At 39.0% G+C, this 23,924-nt stretch overlaps 1 protein-coding gene across 4 annotated transcripts; it reads right to left on the bottom strand.

Annotated features, from left to right (window-relative positions):
- Positions 1 to 1,066: 1,066 nt before the first annotated feature.
- Positions 1,067 to 23,765, bottom strand: LOC101847078 (fatty-acid amide hydrolase 2). 4 transcript variants are annotated; one of them, XM_005089965.3, is made up of 8 exons: positions 23,723 to 23,765; positions 20,751 to 20,986; positions 19,830 to 20,058; positions 15,374 to 15,583; positions 13,511 to 13,630; positions 12,869 to 13,026; positions 11,940 to 12,038; positions 1,067 to 10,111 (listed from the first exon to the last, which is right to left on the bottom strand). In XM_005089965.3, exons 2-8 carry the CDS (start codon positions 20,931 to 20,933, stop codon positions 9,521 to 9,523), a joined length of 1,590 nt encoding a protein of 529 aa, XP_005090022.1. In that variant the 5' UTR covers positions 20,934 to 20,986; positions 23,723 to 23,765; the 3' UTR covers positions 1,067 to 9,520. The 4 variants fall into 4 exon arrangements, with proteins under 4 accessions (XP_005090022.1, XP_035826184.1, XP_005090021.1 ...); XM_035970291.1 differs by having other exon boundaries at positions 23,738 to 23,758; XM_005089964.3 differs by lacking the exon at positions 23,723 to 23,765 and adding an exon at positions 22,562 to 22,844.
- Between the last annotated feature and the right edge of the window lie 159 nt (positions 23,766 to 23,924).

The following is a 23,924-nucleotide window of genomic DNA, read 5'->3' on the forward strand; positions in this document are numbered from 1 at the left end:
ACACAGACACACACACACACACACACACGCCAAACACACTTTTCTACACTCAATAAATTCAAGCTATTTAAAGCAGACCTGCTACATTGCCGGGAATATTTTGTAAAGATCCCTCCATTTGACTGTTATAGGCTCCGTTCTCATCATCATTTAATTAGCATATCCGATCTTGAAAATTAGTCATTTTTCTTTAACATCGGCAAGTCTGCAAAGAGCGATACTAGGAAGAAAAGAGAAATCAATTGTCTACATTACATAATATTTTTTAACACAAAAAAACGGACTTCCATACACTCAGACCCCCCCCCCCCCCCCAAAAAAAAAAACCCCGTATTAAATACATATTTGTTACGATGCGGTAGAACCAGACGCTCGTAAATTTTTGTGCATCTGGAGCTATTGGTATCACCTTAAAGCTATCTTATTTGACCATCTATTGATTAAAATAATACATGTCAGTCTTGAATAGAAGTCACGACATTTGCAAACTGGAAATTTACATTTGATGAGTGTTTAATTAATGTTTTTTAGCAAAATCCACACATAAATATTTTTTTCAATGGACTTAAAGGTGTTGAACATAAATTGTTTAAATTGTCAAACTGGTGGGAAAATGCTGACATCTTCGATTTCATTATTTTGACGAGCGCCTGATTCCACCGCGTCGTGATACAATATTTCTACGAGCTGGTTGCCAGCTATGAGGATGATAGATTATGGTCTTTTAGTTTTAGTAAGAGTTTTACGGCACTTGCAACACAATAAGGTCCTATAAGTGCCGAAGAACAGATTACTTGTTACAAGAGAGTAGCATACACAAAAGAGAAGAAGGGGACAGATATTTGATAGGAAAGAAGGAGCAGACGACACCAAAGCATCCGCCAACCACCCACATAGATTATGTTAGATTGGAATGAAAGGTCAAACCACACCAGAGCACCCGCCAACCACCCACAGACACGTCGAACAGAAGTAGAAAAAAGAATGGGTAACAGGACACATAAAGCACCCCCAAGAAAGACACAAAAAAAAGAAAGAAAGAAAAAAAAACAATGAGGCCCACAAATTAAGTGATATCAAAAGCTCATTTTTATTTTTGCCTTGGTTTTATTTTTCAAGCAATCACTTCGTAGTTTTCCAAAATCAAATTCAAACAATATGACAACAGGGTACATACAGAAACAAGTTTATAGATTCTATATTTTTTCTATAACTTCTATAACATTCACGCACTTTTAAGGGCTGGTGGGGCAGCTGAGGTCTATATTGGACAAGGCCCTGAGTGCCCATAATTGCTGTGGGACATTGTGTTATTGGGGATTTGAAATCAATAGTTCAAAAGGTATACATGTATTGTGAATCGGTCGCTACGGGAATGGTGGCCATATTGGATTTTGTATACCCTTTTCAATCCCATTTTATTCCTTTTTTGACAAACTGATTCACTTCTAATTGGGCATGAAAACAGTAAATATGTAGCTCTTAAATTTGGCTTGTTGAATTTTTTATATATGCTTTAGTTTCTATTTTATGACACTTACAACTGGGTTGTAGCGAAAAAAGTTTTTAAAAAAGGAAAATTCATGCTAAGCCCATAAATAAAAAACTGCTCCATTCATAAAAAATTCAACGACCAAAAATTTAGAACTAGGTGTTGCTGGTATCCTGTCAAAATTACATTAAAATTGAACAAGAAATAGAGCAGAAAAATGGGATAATGTGTGGAAAAATTGAATTGAGAGAAAACAGCCGATAAAGGTAAGAAAAGGCTAGACAACATGGCGTGCTTTCCCAGAAAAACCTGGACAAAAAAACACAGCTTTAGGGTGTAGCAAGGCTTACATACGTTTCTGTATATTGTTCAGGAAATGTCCAGCTACTATAATATGTAATAACCCCAATTTGCATAATTTGACCCCAAAACACGATTTCTTGGTGCCCCTCCAGCCCTTAACCACTAATGTACTGAGCTTGAAGACAACAGCTTATCAAATAGAGATGTTGGTCACTAGTGCGTCTCCATTATTGTCTCAAAATGTGCACGCATTTGTACAAATCTAGGTGGGTGGTTGGCGGGAGCTCAGGTGTTTTTTTAAATGCTGATGCTACTTCTTTCTTATCTACCATCCCTCTATCTTATCATTATTTCATTTAGTATGTAACTCTCGAAAAGTATCGACTCTAATCTTCGGCACTTATATGGCCTAATTGTGTTGCAAGTGCTGTAAAACTTATTAAACATTAAGACAAAAGCAAAATGTGGAGAACCAAAATAGGAATAATTAGACCAAAATGTTCTTGCTGAGAGCGCGTCAAGCAAAAACAACATTTCACCGGAGAATCAGAAACTGTATAAATGACATTATATAGGATTACTGCCCCTTGCAACATTGTAAGCTGTTATTAAAGAGGTGGTACCTCTGAATTTAATATCCACCTCCAAAAGGATCAAAATCCTGGGAAAATTCATGTACAGGGCCTTTCCCAAGGACAAAACGTTGGACCCAACTGAGGTTTGAACCCCAAAACCTCGGTCTCACAAATAATTGCGGGATAGGCAGTCTAACCACTAGACTACCGGTGCCACCAGAGACCCAGCAAACAGCCCCCATCTGTGTCATGAAGGAGACCACACCACCCACACAAGTGTGTCAATATGTTCATAGCAGTTGCCAACTAAGCTTAATTACGGTAAGCCCACTTTATCACAGACAGGTAAAACGCCTTGTTCACAGCTCTACTGACGTTCAAAAGAAAACTTTGTCAAAGTAGTAGTCATCTCATAGCTATGTAAAAAAAATTACTCGAAATATGACAAACTGAAATTAGATGATGCTAACAACTCCAAGTCATTTGAGGCCGGCTGTTCAAGATTAATTTACAAACAATATCAGAAAACAAAAGCATTTTCTTTTATTATTTCCATACAAAAAAGAAATCACAGAGTAATTTTGAAATTTCACGACGCATTGAATATATTCCAACTCATTTTGTGAAAAAAGAGGCCATTTTCATTTAGACTTTCAGCAAACACAATTCTATACACAAGTAAATCAAAGCAGACAAACATTCGACTGATTTTTAAAAAAATAAAAGGCGTTTAAACATTACACAGGGTAAACATAATATATATAATAGCAAAATTGATAATCACTTTGATCCCACTCGTTAACATATTAAAATCTTAATCTTAGTAGGAAGAAACTAGTTGAAAATTGCAGCAGCATAGCATACACACATAATGTAAATACATTTCCTGAGCTGCTAAAGAAACTAGAATCAGACCTATCAGTAACAAAAAATGTAAGCGATTCTTCTGGGGATTAAATAAAAACAACTAAATAAATGAGCAGTCTGTCGGAACTCACAAACGTGTGTGAGTTTCAAGTGGAGAAAAATCGGCTAAAATAAATAAAAGCAATCAGTAATTCAAAAGTACATCTGCATGAACTCTGTGGAGGGAAAAAAATGTGTCATCGCTGTGAAATCAGCCACTTGTGATATTAATCAAATTAAAGAAATCGACATTTTCCCGACCTCTGGGCAATTATTGTTAATTTTTGCTGGGCTCAGCAACTTAAAAACACATTTTTGTGTGGATTTTACAGAAAAATGTGGATCCATGGTATAAAAATGTAAATTTGCAGTTTTCAAGGACACCCCAAGCTTTGGAAGTTATTAAACTTTGGTAGCTATTTTCTCCATAATTTTACCTCTAACACCAGGCGACCCCATCTCCTTCAATTACAAATAGTATCTCAACTTTTATTCAGAAAGAACGGGATTTTTTTCTAAATATATGCCCAAAAATTGACGAGCGTCGAATTCCATTGTGTCGTGACACAAATCATAAAAAAAGCTGTACATCTCCAAAGCAAACAAGATTGTGTATGTCAATACTAAAGGGTACATAGAGTCCAAACATGCCTGTCTGCTGCTAGGATATTTCAGCAAAGCGTTAAAACAGTTTAAAAAAAGGAAAAGAAAAACGTGTTTTCCTACACAGTTACAAAGAACTTGAGTAAAAGGCATTGCAAATTCTGAGAAGGCAAAATTAAATTCAAAAGAAAAAAAACACACAAAAATATAATGTATGTACAAAGGTACACATAAGTGTCCTTGGGTGCGAGTCTGTGAAAAAAAACAACTACTCACAGAGTGCGAGTGGGGAAAAAGGTGCACCTAGGACTCAGACTTGACTAAACAATTAAAAAATCAGGGAATGTGTAGAGATATCTGGAGATTACAACTCTGGAATAAACGCTCTTGGGAGTACACAATAAAACGATAAAAATGAAACTAAAGACAACAGCATTACACTAACAAAAATGAATGTTACGTACCAAAGTTGATGAGATAAAAATTCACAGCACAAAAAATTCGCTTCCTCAAATTTCATTATGTAGAACTTAAAGCATGGGCAGTCTAAAAAAGTTGATAATCCTCGAAACAACTCTCCTCCCCCCTCCAAAAAAAATAAAATAATTAAAAACAAGATATAACTCCGTTTCTTACCAAAATAACATTGGGCTCCAATCACAAATTGTAACATTCTGACGGTGCTACCTGCTCAGCAGATCATAGTATGGGCACTCATCTCATCAGAGGTGACATGTGGTTACAAAAGTAAAAAAAAAGTCCTGAACTTTTCCGACCCCACAGAAATGTGTGCTGCAGGGAGTCTAAATTTACAGATCGTATTCTCTAATGTGTCCTATATCAAGATTGTTCTTAAATTAAGAGACTAAGCCCTATGTATGAGGTAAAAAGATATTGAAATACAAATAAATGTATATGCAAGAGTATAACAACATCAAGGCAATTTCTAAAATTAGAATTTTCGGATTTATTGGGATTTCTGATTTATCTGGAAAATCGGCACCTTTTGATTTGATACTACAGCAATAGTTTGTTCAGCACTGCAAGACTCACAGGGCCCTGAGACAGGAAACCTGGCCAACCCCACAGACACTACAGGAGAAGCTATACGGGCCGACAGATGAACTGAGCAGGACGGCCCAATATAATATGGCAGATACCAGACTTCAAGTGTGATGCGATGGAGAAGAAGAAAAACACAGCAATAGTATTCCTGATGCCAAAAACCTGGCTTACAGTTGGACCGGGTTATGTTTCCCGTATAAGTGGCCCCATACATGTTGTCTTTGTTCAAATAAAGGATTCATGGAGAAATCAGGTGCTCTTCAAAATAATAAAAGCAAAGAAGCCAACATTTTTCTAGGCTCTTGGCAATTTTTTTTTCAAATTTCCATTTTTGGGTTCAGCACCTCTGATGTATATTTCTAAACACATTTTCGTGTTGTATTTCTGAAAATCATTGATTAAAGGCACAAAAATGAAAACTTTCAGTTTCCATGGACTCTCAAGCTTCGGAAGTCACCACACTTTGGCACTCATTTTCTCGCTTATTTTGCAGCTGAAACCAGGTGACTCCCACCTCCATCAATTGCAAATATCTTGACTTCTTTTCAAGATAGATGGGTATTTTTTTTTAATCGAAAAGCAGACAAACGAACAAGTTTTAAGATGATACCAATATTTCTATATGTCAAAAACTGATGATCGCCTGATTCCACTAGGTCATGACAAAATAATCCTTACAAACACGACATGCTGGTTTTCAAACAGACAGAAGGCAAGAACAAACAAATTTGTAGAACAATATAAAGTAAAGACACAAAAATATAGAAAAACATACCACCACTAATGAGCTGTATACCATCTATATCAAAATTGTAGAGGTATATACAACAGTTTACAGTCTACAGGACATAAAAACATTACTATTAATTTATCTACAAGGCCGGGATCATTGCAGACGGAACAAAAGATAAAAACCTTTACAACCAACATCCTATAATACAATTGGTATGACATGGGTTTTAACCCCCTATCAATACTGTAAGGTCATGGAAGAGGTCTCACTTCTGAGTTTGACATCCATCTTAAACAGATCCGAGCCAAGTGAGATAGGATCCTTGAGAGCTTCCCAAATAACTGAAGCTTCTTGTGTCAGTTAGTTCATGTTGGAACCCAAAGTTTAGATAAAATTGTTTCTGATTTTTGGTCGTTATATTTTCTTGTTTGAGGGTTGTTGGTGGTGGTGGGGATGGAGGGGGGAAACAACAAAAATATGAATAAAATAACAATGCAACCTCAGAAGATTTCATTTACATTGCTTGAATAATATCAGTGTAAAGTCAAAATTGTTGAAGTGGGCACTATAGGGTCAAGTTCAAGAACTTGGGACTTGAACCAGGACTATCTGTGCATACATACGTGTCCCCTGAGCTAGGGCTAATAACCAAAACACACATATATATATATATAAAATATAATATCTAAACTGCCACATGTTGCAATGGCGCTAGATCTCTTACATGGGGAGACCCAAGGTGATAAACTGCACACAAAAATAAATAAATGTATACATCTTTGTCTATACATATTTCTTAGACAGATATAACTCTATATTATACTCGGCACATCTGTCTCTCTCTTTCTGTTTGTCTCTCTCCTTCTCTCTCTAAATAGAAAGACGGTAAAACTGTGAAAGCTGCGAATGTAATAGCAGAGAATGTGGAGACTTTGGTCCCCCAAAAGGACACTGGGCCGAGAAGACATGAGAGGCATCGTGGCGAAATCAGGCGCTCATCAAGATAACGAAACTGAAGAATCCCACATTTTTCCGCCCCTTGGGCAATCTTTACAGGTTTTTTGTTGTCGTTTGAATAAGTACCTTAATGGCTCATTTAAAAACATTCCAGCGTAGATTTGACAGAAAAACATTGATCAGCGGCACCCTAAAAATAAAAGTGTAAAATTGCAATTTCTAAACATACCCAAGTCGGAGCGGGCACGAGCCGAGAAGAGTACCCCTTTCTCGTGAGAAATGCTCTTCCCGCCATTTCCCGGCCACTAAACTACTAGCCGGTACTAAGAAGTGATACCGCTCGTTGGCTTGACATAACGAGTAATGAGAGTGAGAGAGTGATTGGTGTCGATGGAAAGGGCGGCACAGCCAGCGAGAAATGACACGCAGACAGTGTCACCCATCACCGTGCTGTCCTGTGTCTAAAACTGAAAGGGAGGGAACAGGGTGGCGAGACGAGGCGAGTGGGGAGTTGATCAGGGCCTAGGCCAAAGTCTCCCTACCTTCCTTCACATCCTGTGCCTGCGCAACAGCGATAGCATAGTTTAGATCCCGGCCACGGCCGACCTTCTCAAGCTACTCGTCAAATGGCGCGAGAAGAGAAATCTCGTCCATGGCCGGCCCTCTCGCAGAGCGAACTGCTCATCCAACGGGGTGAGAAGAGAAATTGGTCATGAGACGAGAAGCACTTCTCTCCGGTACCGGTCCCGGCGAGAAGAAGGTCAGCCTCTTGGTCTTCTCGCTCGGGAAGAAAAAAGCGCTCCCCGCCCGTCTCTACACCCAAGCTTCGGAAGTTGCCAAACTTTGGCGATTATTTTCTCACTTATTTACCTCTGGCACCAGGAAACCCCCTTCTCCTTCAATCTCAAAAATCTCTACTTATTTTCAAAATACGTTGGTACTTTTTTCATAAAAAAGCAAGACAAATGAACAAGTTTTAAGATGAAACCCATAACTCCATACTCCCACAGATTGACGAGCACCTGAATCCACCGTGTCGTGACACACACACTCTACAAAAGACTCTCAAATTCAAATTTAAACGTTGCTCTACGTCACCACAATCTAGTAATCTACATCATCAATAAACTACAAGGCCTCTTCCTTTTGAAACGTTAGTAAAACAAAGTGCATGGAACATGCTGTAGATCATGGGCATTTGCTATATAATGCAATCATTACCGTTTAAATGTTATAGTCATTATTAATATTATCATTATTATCAGTATCATTATTATTAGGTGAACAGCTTATCACAATAACTGTTGCACAGTATAGATAGACATATACAATAAAAAAAGTGTCATTTAAAGAGCTAATATTAAATGCATTTTTTCTCCTTGCTGTCAAACTATTGCACTTCAATACTGAAAATGCTTCAAATTCCTCCCTCTCCGAGTCCCTTTCTCAATCAAGCCCATGGTCTACATTACAAATCCAGAAGCAAGCAGGCTGCAAAAACAACTCTCTAATAAAGCATAGGGAACAGGAAAACTGGGGAGATTATACATCCAAGGACAAATATTGATCATAAACCGAGTGATTGGCACGGAAACTTCCTGAACATCATAATACAATGAGCAGACCTGCAAACCACTCCATGACCAAAAATATTTTTCCTCACTATCCTCCACAAAAAACTGGAGTCTGACGGGGAAAAAGTGAAGAAAACTCCAAACCCCAGAAGTATCAAGATTACAAAATGAACCGACTGTTGCAAATAAATGTGTACAGCAAAATACACAAGAACAAAAATGTGTATTTTCATGTCATATTATTATACCATAAGTGGCAAAAATATTGCAAAACAATCTCCTTAAAAATGTGTATTTCCCATCATGTACAATAAGGAAACAGAATTCAAGTAAAAAGTCGTATTACAAGCACATCCAAGGTGTTCTTTGATTGGCAAAAAATAAATTAAAAAATTGGAGAGCTTCGACTTGTTAGGTCGGAATAACGGTTCAAATACATTAGCTCAGTGGCATGAATAAAAAAAAAAGGAGTTTGGGAGGGGGGGCCGGGGGGGAATGAAAGACTCTAGAACAAAAACCCCAGTAGATTAAGATTACAAATTTGAATACTTCATGTCAAATTTACCTGTTTTTGCAAATACACACAAAATATAATCGCAAAACAAAAATATGTATTTCTATATCATTTACGATAAGTTGGGAACACCAAAACACACTTCAAGACTGAAAATACTTTAACTTCACACATCCCCCCCCCCCCCCCCCCCCCGCTTTTTTCAATGCTGTTAATGTTCTAAACGATAAATTCACAAGCACACTACTACAACAACGTTCTCTTACAAAGCACAGAAAACAGTGGAGATTGTACATTCACAGACAAATTGAATATTAGCCGAGTGAGTGGCATGGGGGGGGGGAACTTGCTGAACAACAAAAAAAAACAAAAAACCTATAACAGTTCACGCTCATTAGCTGACTGCTATGGGGAACTCACCGACAGACCTGCCAACCACTTTATGACCAAAAAATGGGAGTTTGGGGGGAAAAAATAATCAAATCCATAGTGGCAAATTTACCTGTTTGGCAAATACACACAAACAGTCACAAATAAAAATGTGTATTTCCACCACATTCATGACAAGTCGCAAACACCAAGATGGAAACGAAATTTGAGATAAACATCAAATTTGAAGCACATCAGGTCCTATGGGCTAAGAAATTCATTTATAGAGACACTAGCCATCCATGTGTCTAGGTGCTGATTTATCCAAAAAGCAAATTGATATTATTTTTTTTTTTAAATAGGAGAGCTCTAACTTTATTACGGGAGTATTTGGCAGGTCTGTACTGGCCACCAAGAGGTCACCAGAGTTCACATCCCCGGGCTGACCCAGCCGCCAAACGCCTCCTCCAGCTCCCGGGCAACGGCCAGAGACAGGTGGTCCTGGTACGGAGCGGCCACTACCTGCAGCCCTAGAGGGAGACCATCAGAGCTCAGGCCCAGGGGGCACTGGCTCACGGGGAAACCCAGCGCGTTGAACAGGGCTGTGTAGGCAAAGTTGAAGGGAGTGCATACGGGATGGTGGTGGTAGGGAGCTATTTTGGGGTGGGAGGGGTACAGGAAGACTCCATCATCACCTAGAACAGACACCAGGCGCTCCCGCAAACTGTCCAGCTTCTCCACCGCCTTTAAATCAGCCGACTTGGTCATGGCAGGCAGGTAGTCATTGAGGATGCCAAGGGCTATAGCCGGAAGTGTATGCGACGAGGACCCTACAAGCCAGCGACCCAATTCCAGCGTGCAATTCACATGGCCGTCCTCCTTCCCGGATATGATGCAGGCGAATGACGGGCCATCGTCAGACAGGTTCATCTTACCCGCCCACATATTGACGGATTCCCGGAACTCTTTGAAGTACTGCTCTGTCACCGTCGCACCTTTCTTCCTGAAATGTTCTGCAGCCTGAAAGGACACACAAAAACAAAACGAGAGATAGTTTCAGGAGGTCCTGCTAGGGTCAGTACTGAAACATCAGAAGAATGCAATAGAATGAAAGCCACGAAAAGCTTTGTGGGAGCAATAAAATTTGTCGCATCATCTCTTGTGGCCATCAACTTTACTGTTATTGATTTATCAATGCATAAATAATATAAAAAACAAACATACAGTTGGGCACAGACAACTTTATTTTAACATGTCAGGAATTAACAAATATATTCAACACATACATAATTTGGGTTAATCGATAACGAAATTAAAGAGCTATCAGTTGGGGAATGGCAAATTGTACGACCTAACTGTAGTTTAGAATTTTCCATATTTGCGTTATCTGAGCCCAACTATAATATGTTGTATTTAGCAAAAAGTCATCAATTTAAGTGATATTATAATAAGACTGTAATATATATCACACTTCACATGCACATATCGTGTAAAAGCACAAATTCCGTTGATAGTACGGGTAAATGTTTAACATCACTATTGACATAATCTAGACCATTGATACTTTGACTCTGCCTTTTAGTCTACTTCGGCCAAAAGGAACAGAGCATCCAAACAGAAAGACAGAGACATTAGATGAAACAGACTTCCCAAACAAGATTCGAACTCACGTCTATGGCGGTCAAACATAAAGTGCCTCAGCTTTGCACCACCATCATTTAATTTCTTAAAAATTCACTTTAAAAAACAACAAAATAAACCGTGGTAAGTATAAGTGAGATCTCCTAGCATAAAAATTGCCTGAAAGGTGAGAGACATGATGTGTTTTTTAATTCAAATAATAATAAAAAGCATTTAATTTGTATAGCGCAAATTCTCATTCAACAGCAAGATCTATGCTCCTTAAAATCTACATTATTATCGAAGCAGTCCTGATAGCATTCTGAAACAATATAAACTTGCTGGGACGAATACAGTAAAAATCAGTAGCAGAGTGGGGGAAAAAAGAGGAAGTTTTAGTTTTAATTTTAAGTTAAAGTTTTACGGACTTGCAACACAATAAGTAAAAAGAGGAAACAGCTGACATTCCTCATGCAATATAAAAGGGAAAAATAGGGAGAGGAAGGGGAACAGTTCAGGCTTCTGGAACTTTAGAAATAATTAAAACAGAAGCAGCAGCACCTTATGATTGTTTTATAAATTAGAGGTTGGGGTTGTTATGAGCTTTAAGCTCCATTTGACTCGAACAACTAATCATGAAGTCAGAACCTTAAGCCCATTGACAAAATTACAGAAGGATGTACAAAAATAAGAAGAGACCATACATTAAAGTGACAATAACCCTGTCCCATCATCAGAGATGCCAACTGGCTACGAAAAAAATTCCTGAACTTTTCGAACCCAATGGAAACATGAGCACAGGGACTCAAAATTTATGGATCATATTAGACTGTTTAAATATGAAATGCAATATGACATGCAAATACAGATTAAGACATTGATAAATATATAAGCAAGAGAATATCACATTGCAAAAAGGGACAATTTCAGTACTCCGGATTTCCAGATTTATCCAAAAAATTGGTACCTCTTCATCATAGATATGCAGTACTTCCCACTGGCGTATGGGGGGCATACCTATAATCCGTGCCTTCACCTGAGCACTGCAGGATGTTCATAAACCCACAGATAGACAGCATTTACAGGACATAAGTAAAACCCCTTACCTTGCACAACGCTGATGCAGGATACTTATGTCTTGTAAGCGCACTGGCCATTTTTAATTATGGAAATGCATTACACAAATGCCATGCATTCTTATTACTATTATTTTTATTATTATTATCACCTTTCTTTGGGCTTCTTTAAGCTGTGGATCCACTTTGCTGACCAGGATCGACCCAGCATCGTCGGGAACAGATATAACTCGTAGTTTTGCCAAGTCAACCTGAAAATAAAAGAAGGCATACAGTTTACACAGAGCCCACATTGAAACACTTTTTATCAACATCATCATGATTAAACTTTTCGTCAATTTTAATATAGAGGGGAAAACAAAGAACCTCAGTAGCAATCAGTATCACATAAAAGCAAAATATTCTATTCTTTTTGTGTTAGTAGAGGTTTTACTGCGCTCGCAACTGCATAAGGTCATATGAGGGCCAGAAGATTAGGTGTTACAAGAGAGTAACAAACATAAAAAAGAAGAAGGGGAGAAAAGGACGATAGATGTTTGATAGGAAAGAAGGAGCAAACCACACCAGAGCACCCGCCAACCACCCACATATATTCTATTCAACTACTGCAAAGTTGAACAATAGGGACAAAAGGTGGGGGAGGGGAACATTATGTGTTTATGCATTTCATGTGTTGTATGCATGTTTGTCTGTGCAAATCCAGGTTTATATGTATTCATTTGTACATTCATTTTAATACAATACTTTGTACGTACATTTTTGCATCCAAGACATTTGGAAAAACTGGTATGTCTAATGGATAAAAATACAGCCAGCCAGCACATAGCGACATCAGCAGGATGCAGAAATTTTTTCGTTCAGCGTGAACTTCATTAGGTATGAGATTTAAATAGAGAATACGCAAGTAAGAAAAAATTTGGGACCTTAAAAACCTGTTCGCTATATGCATGTTTCATTATATGTGTATTAGACTGTTACTACAACTACTATTATTATTACTATCATTTTTATTATCTATACTATTATTATTTATTCAAGTTACACCATCAAGTAAAAAAAAAAAAAAGAGGAGGATACTCACCGCTGTATCCAACTTCAATTTGGCAACTCCCGCTGGTCCGGCCATGACTTTCAGACAAGGGATGAGATCGGAGGCATAACGGCACATCGGTCCCGTGGCCAGCAAACACATTGCTTTTTCACTCGCTATAGGAAACTGACCACTGTTGTCCACCACACCTGGACAGTGAATAAGTCATCTGTAACTAAACTCATTTCAATTCGAATGGATATAATTTACTATTTCTGAATGCTCTGGTAAGTATTGAGATAAATCAAGGTGATATTTATACCTTTTTTCCCCCCTTTTTTTTTTCGTAAGAGTTTTAAGGCACTTGCAACACAATAAGGTCATATAAGTGCCGAAGATTAGAGGTGTTACAAAGAACAAACAAATTTCTTTCAAGTTAACAAAGGAGGTACAAACTAACTCAGCCAAACCTACTCTAACGGCCACATATCCGATACAATTGCCTCTACAAACGAAACAACCACTTCCCATCTCTTCCCCTTCCCCTCCTCCAACATGCATTTTTCAAAATACTACAATGACATTGTCCACAACATTCATCTTTCTAAGGCAATCATTTTTCTCCTTGACAATGAGTGGCCGTTTTGGACAAATATGACTGTACAGACTTAACATTTGCACTATCTAACCTACCAATGCTTGCTTTGTGGCCAAAGATGCCATTGAAGAAGCAAGGCATACGAATACTGCCGCCTATATCGGATCCAATTCCAATAACTGATGCTCCCGAGGATAATACACTGCCTTCACCTCCTGTGGTATACAGACACATGAAGGGCATTAATTACTGACAAAAAGTTAGGAAAACAACCAGTGAATCAGTCATCATTTGGAAAATGAGTTTTTCAATGTGCATGTGTGTGTGTGCGTGTCTGTGTGTGTGTGTGTGTGTGTGTGTGTGTGTGTTTGTGTATGTGTGGAGATATACAAGTTTGTACATACGTGTGTGTGCATGCATGTGTAGCTGTGTGTGTATCTGTGTATGTGTGCATAAATGTCTGAGTGAGTGTATGTGTGTGTGTGTGTGTGTGTGTGTGTGTGTGTGTGTGTGTGTGTGTGTGTGTGTGTGTGTATGTGTGTGTGTGTGTGTTGTGTGTGTGTGTGTGCGTGCATGCATGCATGTGTGAAAGTAAAAGAAGTATGTTCATGTACTATTAAGTGTGAATGCATATTCTGCGTAAAAGAGCATGTATGTGTGGACGAAGGCGAACAAATATATACAAGTGCAAATTGCCTTTTAATAATAAAGACCTGTTTAAAGGGCAATAACTCGGTTATCTTTGCACCAATTTCAACAAAACATTAAAAGAAAAAGAAAAAAAAGAATGAGAAAAACTCAAACAAGGTTATGTCAAATGCTTCAACACCATGAAGAAAATCAATATTCGAAACTGCATTTCTCTCTTCCTTATCATTTTTTACTAGCGCGTATCGCACATACGCTTCCTTTAGCACAGTCTCATTAGATTTCTTCTCCTTCCATGAAATTCTCAACAGTCCCCTTAAAAACCACATTTCTGCTGCCTCTAGTTTACGATGACAATCTTTTGCAATTGTCTAGGATTCAAACCCACGAATACAAGGGTTGATCACACATAACCTTTGTTTTAGTTTTAGTTTTGTTTAGTTTTAGTGTTTAGTAGTGTTTTCACGGTGCTCCCAACTACATAAGGTCATAGGAGCGCGAAGGGGTAGATGTCAACAGAGAAGTCCATACAGAGAATCAGGCTTACTCTGCTCATCTCTCTAGCTTCAACAGCACAAAGTCTGCTTCGACTATCAAGGCACCCCGGAAATAGCAGGTCACAAGAGAGTGACAAACATACAAAAAAAGTAGAAGAAAAAATATAATAGTAAGGATTATGAAAAAAAAAAGCAGCAGTTCCCCGTTTGCAGTTCAGGCAGTTATGAGCATGACAATGATGAATCAGCCCATTTAGAATTTTATTGAGCATAAGAACATGCTAATGTTCCCCCTTTGGGAATGGCCTAAAGATTCTCCAGTAAGTAGCACCGCCCAGGGGAGTGTTTTAGTTTTAGCACCGTAAGAGTTTTACGGCATTTTCAACACAATAAGGTCATACAAGTGTGGTAAGTTAGAGGTGCTACAAGAGAGTAACAAACACAAAAAAGGATGAAGAGAGCAGATGTTTGATAGGAAAGAAGGAGCAAACCGCTCCAAAGAACCTGCCAACCATCCACATATAACCTTAACACTTTGCCATCATAAGCATTTTGGGGGAAATTCAAAGAAACTGGGAGGTAAACATCCCGATCGGCGTTTTGTGATCGGAACGAAAGTTCGGCATTCTTGCCGACTGACGAGATGTGAAGGCAATAAAAAAGATCCTTATTTTGGAGGTTATAGACCAAAAAAACTCAAACATTCATGCAATTCGTGACAACAGGAATTCCCTAAAGCAAAAATACCAACAAGAAAATGACTTTGTACATGACGTATTCTCCAACACAACAAACAGTATGAAAAAAAATCACCTGAACTTCCTCCAACTATGCAGCTGGTGTTGTAAGCATTGTTACTGCAACCGTATATATAGTTAGAGGACTCGAACCACATGCAAGCCTCACTAACATTAGTCTGTATAAACGGAATGGCGCCGGCTGCTTCCAAGTTGTTCAGTACTGGCGCATTCTGGGACTGCCGAATGTGTCGTCTCCCAGGCACACCAGATGTGTTGGCCATTCCTGCCACAGGTATAAAAAGGTATAAATTGGAGGGAGGGAGAGAAGGAGAGAGGGAGAGAGGGAGAGAGGGAGAGAGAGAGAGAGAGAGAGAGAGAGAGAGAGAGAGAGAGAGAGAGAGAGATTTATTAATGTCCTGCTTGTTGTGTATATATATCCATAAGTGCACCTAACCTTTGTAACATCCACTGCCATTGTAAACGACAAATACAAATGTCTCTCAAAGAGATAAAAAAAAAAGATTGTCAGTGTCATTGTTAAGTATTTCAAAAAAGTGAATAGCAACGTTGTATACACTTAGCCACAAAGCATATCGTTCCTCATCTCGAAGTCCTAGGACAGCTTTCCTTGAAAGCTATGATGTAGTAAATAGTGCACAAACAAAAACGACACATATTATTCTAGAATGAAAAGGGTATGTCATAGTCATACTTAGATTTTAACTCTTTATCTCTGGTAGCAGCTTTCAGCAGCTCGCAGTCAGAACTGCTGTGCTGGTGAGACGCTGACAGCGGCTTGGGCATATTCCTTTCTGACGATTTTGACAATAAATTACTTTTCAGCAATTGCCAAAACCAGGTCTCTTTTATCGGAATTTCATTTATTAGATGAAGAACTATCAAAATAGGTCCACTTTTTTTATTTAATGACTAATTTAATGACATTTTTTGTCATATTTAGATTTAGTACGAGAAAAGGGCCCCGGCATAGTTGGTTTACCCCCCTCGGAGATAAAGAGTTAAAGTAATTTCGGGTTGTACAAAAAAGAACAAGAGGAATGATTTACAACGATAAAATAAGCTCGTCTAAAGGATCTCAGTGTAATCGAAGTGGTGGAGAGCCTCGCTTCTGATAAAAATGTCAAAGCTTAAGCCCTGCAAGAATGCCATAGGATTATTTTTAGGGAGTCTTCAAAGCTCACAAAAAACCGCAACAATTCTACTGCATAAAGAAGACCAACATCTCTCCTGTCTCTTGAATGACCAACCTTTTCGGAGATGGGCATCAAACATAATAACAGTAAAACACTAAGGTCTATCTGGGCGCAATCAGACCCCATCTCGAGTACGGATCCAGTGCATGGATGATTGCAGCACAGACTTACAAACAGAGCTGGTAGTAACGGAGTACAAGTACTCCGGTACTTGTACTTACATTACAATTTTCGGTACTTTTACTGTACTCCAGTACATTTTTTAAACCAGTACTTTTACTGTACTCCGATACTTTTTATAAAAGTACTTTTGAGTACTTTTTAAGTACATTTTGAGTACTTTGGCAGCTAAATGAAAGGGTAAGTGCAGGCATTTCTGATCATAATTTACGGAAAAAAACCCCGATCAACCGCCAAGAGTTAAAAGTTGAGATCAAAGAACGGCCTGTCGCCTCAAAGATCAGCCACTATCGTGAATGTGATCACAAGCGTTGTAAAACTCCTTGAAACGGTGCAGTGTTTGCTCCAGACGGGATCACACCAAGGTGTGAACTGACTGATGCGTTTCTTTTCCCCAAACATCGCACTCGCATCTGACCTCACCACCTAAACTTACATCACTCCCTGGGTGGGTAGGGCCTACAAGTTCGTTCCAGGCGGGATCACATCAAACCGTGAACTCTTCCCTGACCATTGAAAGCAGTTTTTCCTGAATTTGCGAGACAACCTGAATTTTAATTAGTGTGGTCACATCGTAATGATGCGTAACGACAAAGGAGGTGGGGGGGGGGACTCAATCAGAGACGGAAAGCTAAAATTGTTGGACAGGTAAAGGGGAGGGGCAACTGGATAAACGTAGATAAAGATCTCAAAACTCACGATAGGCTAATGCGTGTGTATGTTATTTATGGCATGCCTCATGCCACTGTGATTGGTCATCAAGATTGACCACTCTTTGCTTGCCATATGTCATAAATCCACCCAGGGGTCACGTCAGTTCATGGGTCACTGTAGATTCTTCCTTGGCTTCGTCGGCTAAGATTCCGTATTTTCCTTGCTTCCGAGCACTGGGATCTTAGGCGGAGACAACTGCAGTAGAGAATCTTTGGTTACACTACACTTACTAGACTAGGAAACTATTGTATTTTGGTTTGCCGTTGGCGCCGTGGACTACACAGTGTGACCAAAATCTGTCAGACCACTATAATCAATTGAAACTGAAACTGTGTTCTCAATGTGTATCTAACAATTTTTAGGCTGCCTAAATTTCTTTAAAACTTGTGTGTGTGTGTGTGTGTGTGTGTGTGTGTGTGTGTGTGTGTGTGTGTGTGCATTAATGTATATTGCTTGAGAAGAAAGGAAGTAGTAAGAAAGGTTTTTGAAAAATGGGTATTCCAATGTAAAGCGCATTGAGCTACTTTTTTGGAAATGCGCTATATATAAATGTTATATATATTATTATTATTATTATTATTATTATTAGTTCCCTGTTGCAGATCAGGCACTGTTATGAGCGTGACATGATGAATCAGTCCATTTACAATTCTACTGTGCTTGAACGAGAAATGTCCCCCCTTTGGGAAAGGCCTAAAGACACTACAGTCAGTGGCACCGCCCAAAGGGGTACCCTGAGACAGGAAACGAGGCCGACCCCACTGACACTACAGGAGAAGCTATTCGGGCCGACAGATGAACTGAGCAGAATGGCCCAATTTATGACAGATACCGGGCTTCAAGTGTGATGCGATCGAAAAGAAGAAGAAGAAGATAATGACAGTAAACTAGGGAAATCATTAAGTTAAGAGTGAATGAGGTTCTGAGTTCAGATACAGGGGTACTTTTACTTCATCTGTCCTCTTATACCACAAGGTGTCGAAGGGAGATGTTATTGTCAGACTATGGTCAGGCATATTGCTTTTTGGATGGTCGTATGTGAAGCGCGCTGACAAAATGAGTTACTTCTCGAATTCGAGCCCTATGAAAATAGGGGCCTACATACATCACGCTTATAGCTGAAGTTTTTTAAATTCATAAAATAATAAAAGGTATGTTATACACTTACAGAATATGGCATCAATAGAAAATCTACAAATTTGACTCTAGTGTCGATTTTTGGCCAATATCTCGACTTTTGGATTGAGAGAAGTAACTCATTTTGTCATCATGCCTCACATATTGTGCCTTTGAAGAACAAATCAAAGACAGAGGGGTGTTTGACAGAAAAATGTTGAGAACTATAATGGGATACATTTGATATATTACATGAAGTGATTTTTAGGATCAAAAAGCCTAGGATTCAGACTTCCGTATGTGTCATGATGCAGTGGAATCAGGCTCTCATCAGTTTTTGGGCATATGGAGTGACAGGTATAGTCTGAAAGCTCGTTCATTTACTTATCTTTTAAAGAAAAAATAGCCATCTATCATAAATAGAAGTCGAGATATTTGCGATTGAAGGAGGTGGAGTTTGCCTGAAATCACAGGTAAAATTAACGAAAAAATTGCTGCCAAAGTTTTAAGACTTTCAAAGCCGTAGTGTCCTTGGAAAAATGCGAATTTACATTTGTTGTGCCACAAAACAACATCAAAGTATTTAAGTAAAATCTATACAGAAATGTGTTTTTCAATTGACATAAAAGGTGTTGAATCCCAAACAAAAATTTCACAAAATATTGACCAATGGGTAGGAGGTTAAATGTCAGTTTCTTCAATTTCACTATTTTAATGAGCACCTGATTTCATCATGATGCCACTATTGCCACACATACCATTCACTTAGGTCCCCACATTCTCATCCAATTCCCCTTTGACTCCCATTAAGCAGAATAATCGATGTCATAAAAGTAAAAGCACCCTCAGACTGAACTGTATATGCAGAAGGAGAAGAAAACCTCGGCAATACAAAAACCACCCAATTTTTTTTTTTTTAAATTTCAGAGGGCATGATGGAAACATCAAGAGGACGATCAGGAAAACCAAAGCCAAGAAAATGAGAGGAGCATGACATTGCAAAATACAGGTGGTGCATCCACAGAAACCATGATGCAATAAAAAGCTGTTGATGATGATGATGATGATGATGATGATGATGATGATGATGATGATGATGATGATGATGATAAGGATGATGATGATGATGATGATAAGGATGATGATGATGATGATGATGATGATGATGATGACAACGATGATAATGGAAAAAGACAGAATACTGTTGATGAAGATTATAATGGAACTGATGATAGTACCAAAACAAAGCATTCCTCTTTTAAGGTGTCCTATCCTTTTGTATTATACTAATCCCCAAATGTATACCTGTCCAACTGAACGCTTCCTTCACAGACAAGGGCACCCCCAACAGAGGTTTAGAGTCCACGGAAAATTCGCGATCCCTCTCCTCCTGGCTGAGAGAGTCCAGCCTGGCATCCAGCTCCTGTGCTCTCCTCAGGGCTCGGTCATACTGCTCTCCAACGACTACATTGATCAGTGGGTTCACTTCCTTCGCCCGGACGATATAAGCAGCCATAACATCCTCAGCCCGTAACTGAAGACAGAAGATTGTTTTAGTAAGAGTTCTTTTAGTTTTCGTAGTCGTAAGAGTTTTACGGCACCTGCAACACAATAAGGTCATATTATAAGTGCCGAAAAATAGACATATGTGTTGCAAGACAGAAACATACACAAAAAAGGAGGAGAGATAAGGACGATAGATGTTTGATAAGAAAGAAGGAGCAAACCACACCAGTGCACCCACTAACCACCCACTTGTAAGAGTTTTACGTCACTTTGCAACACACACAAATAGGTCAAGTGACGAAGATGAGGTGTTAAAAGGGTGTAACAAACACAGGAAAGAAGGAGCGGTAAGGAAGACAGATGTTTGATAGGATAAAAGGAGCAAACCACTCCAAATCCCCCCCTACCACCTACTGAAGGCAGTGGAGCGGGAGTAGCAATACAAAAGAGCGAAGTGCGCTTGTGTGAAAATACCTAAGTGAGCGTTAAAAACCAGGAGTTTCATATTATTTGTAGATTCTATGTTAACACACAAGTACTAATAATTATTCCACTGCATTAATGATAAATATTCTAATAAAGACATACTCATGATGCTTTCAGGGGAAATCAATATGTAACATGATGTAACCTACACAAAATCAGAAAGTTGAAAATAATATATATATATATATATATATATAATATATATATGCAAAAAATGCCAAAAAAAACACTTACTGTTCTGTTGCGAATTTTCTCTGCCACATCTGAAGCAGGCATTAGCAGCAGCGGGTCTGACACTCTGGAAACTTTTTTGCCCTTATCTTTATAGAGGAATCGGAACAGAGCATCCACCAAGGTCATCACGACATACGTGACAGCACTCACCGACCAGAAGATCACATTTCTTCGGAAACCCATTCTGGGGCTGCTAGGGGGAGTTTTATGTCCCCCACTCACTCGTCAAACTTGCCCTGAAATATTGATATAACAATACACTTATAAACTATTTTAAAAAACAACAAGCTAAATTCAAACTTAAGAATTATAAAGTAATACAATGTTGTTGACTTCAACAAAAATTCTAATGCCATTTTTTTTTCTCAGACAAAAGTTTGTTGACTTTACTGATGTACACACACATATATATTATTGGAAAAACAAATAAAGGAAATTGAATTGAGTTGGGGCCAGCCATATTTTCCTCCATGGAGGCGCGAAAGCTCCCATTTTGGCCTGATACGATTTGGTTCAATTTGTGACATTGAAAAACAAACACGTTTGATTTGAAGGTTACAGCCAAATTCATTTGAATTCTGTTGAATTTTCCGCTAAAGTAGTTTGCCCAATCCAAAAAGTAAAATCTAGCAAGCCCCAACTCAATCAAATGAATTCATTGGCAAAGTGCACTTGGTATTATAATGCTAATTCATAAAAGCCTCCCTGGGTCCAATCCTTCGTCCTTGCCAGGGGAGGGTGGAAACAGGGAGGAGGAGGGGATAGCTGGCACTGGGTGAAGAAAGGCGTGACTCTATCACTGAGGCATTACGCTAGGCGTGGAGGCCAACCCGGGTCACCCTGAAAACGCTGGCTAAAGGGGCTCTGGTGAAACCATGACTGGCCTAGCATAATATAAGCTGACGGTGGAAAAATCTTGCTATGAAAAAAACAAAGGAGAGAATACGGAATCATCAAAATGACAACAGACCCAGAAATGTAAATGGACTGCGAGCTAGAACAAAGATAAAAAAACAGGCACATGGAATGTGCCAGTTTGCGTATATGAATCATTGATTATCTTCAAACCAAAGCCAACTGTGAAACAGTGATTTTTATCTATTCAGACGGTTGCTGTTACCAAAATAGAAATGTTGTTCTAAGACACGTTGAGAAGACACCCTTCAAAGTATTTTATTCACAATGTGTACGCCATTATGATGCAAATAACACTTCGCCAGAATAACGAGGCAGGAAGATGCGTGTAAATTGTCTGACACTTCATGTGCATGTTCAGCTATGCATTTTTACTTATAATTTACTCATTTTAACAAATTTCTTAGAGCATCTTGAGCTTTTTTAAATTAAAAAACAAAAGATAAGTTAATTCGTCAGCAGCATCAAATTAAAGAATAAAGATCATGCACATGGGAGAACTTACTTTGGCACAAAAAGTCAAAGATCTCCAAAGTCAGGCGCTTTTTCTGTAGTTCCCACCCCGCAATTGTTATTCACGGGTTTTGGCCACAAGAGTAGGGGGGTTTCAGGGCCCCCCTGACCTAATAAAAATAGCAAGGGGGGTATGCCCCCCCTGAATTTTACCACAATTTAATGTTTTGCAGTTGTTAGGTTTGATATCTTAGCTCACCGCGAATCAAACGTATAGATCTAGATCTAGATGTAGGTCAGGTTCAAATAAGGGGGGGTGAGAACTACCGAAAAAGCACCCAAAGTCACACACACATACACATACACAGGGAAACACACACACACACAAATGCACATACTATACACAAACACATAGTCACACACAAACAGACAAAGAAACACACTGGCAAAGGGCACCCAGTCCTGGCACTTCTCTAGTCTCCAGTGCAGGGTGCGGTAGACATGAGATTGCAATGATAATATGTTTTAATCGTTACCCTGCCAGGAATCAAACCGTAACAACCTCTCTGATCTCACTAATATTAATATGTCCTGACTACCACATACTGAAGTCGGTTCTTCTGTCATACGAACATATTGTCGCTTAAGAGTATGCACTTTACCAATATTTCACCGTGATAAAACCTCGTGTACGACAATTTAGTTGTCGCTTACTGAAGTCTGATCACAACCACGGTAGTGTAATCATTCCTCGTAATGCGTCATGATATAAGAAATCTTTTTTTTTTTTTTTAAACTAGATCTATATCTAGAGATCTATATCTAGATCTAGATCCAGATCTAGATCTAGATCTAGACCTAGATCTAGATTCTAGAGAAAATCTAGAATCTGACCCTCATTTGGGTAAGATTGAAAAATACCGGACCAGCGGACTGACTTTGCCTAACTAGAATCTAGATATAATAAAATCTAGATATAGATCAGATCTAGATCTATGTCTCAACCTTAGGGGCTTAGGAATTCATAATTTTCCCGGTTTTAATATCTCTCAATGGAGAATCTCGGACCGGTACATTGTTTTGAGTGGTCGAAATTGAAGAGGTATGACAACACCAGTTTTTTCCTTCTCCATGAAAATTTTCTCTCTGTCTCTGGTGCTTACAAGTTACGACGTCTGATCAGGGGCCATCGACAGGAGACAAGATCAGCATTACTTTATTTTATAGGGAGTGTATACAGACCCGGTAACCGGGAACAAAGTCACAAAGTATACAGACCCGGTAGGGGAACTCTTTTGTGATTTTGGAAAGTTTCAGTGCCCTCTTGGCTCAGGGTAGACCTAGGTTCTTCTGGTAGATCTATGGCCTAGGCTAGGTCTAGATCTAGATCTAGATCTAGACAGACATAAATCCTTAGTCTAGATTCTAGTTGGGGTAGGTAAGTCTGCCAACACTAGTCTACCACTACCATAAGCAGACCCAGATCCAGTCACACAATGCGATGCATACAAAGAAAAATTAGTAAGGAGAAACTGCAGACGCAGACACTTTTACGTAGATCTCTATCTAGATCTAGGATAATCTAGATCTACCCAAAAAACAACCTGCTAACACCACACCAGGCCTAATGAACTGTGTACTCTGTACTAAGCATGGGCGAAGTCAAGTCGAGATTCGGAATTCGGCGAATTCGTGGGGTCTGAGTCGGAGATCGAACATTGGGCAGGAGGACGAGTCCGAACACGAATTCCCGAACTAGGGCAGCCAAGGGGAAAATAGATCACGAGGAGCGAAAACATATTTAAT

This window comes from Aplysia californica, unplaced genomic scaffold, assembly GCF_000002075.1.
Source record: "Aplysia californica isolate F4 #8 unplaced genomic scaffold, AplCal3.0 scaffold00011, whole genome shotgun sequence".
In the NCBI taxonomy this organism is placed as follows: domain Eukaryota; kingdom Metazoa; phylum Mollusca; class Gastropoda; order Aplysiida; family Aplysiidae; genus Aplysia; species Aplysia californica.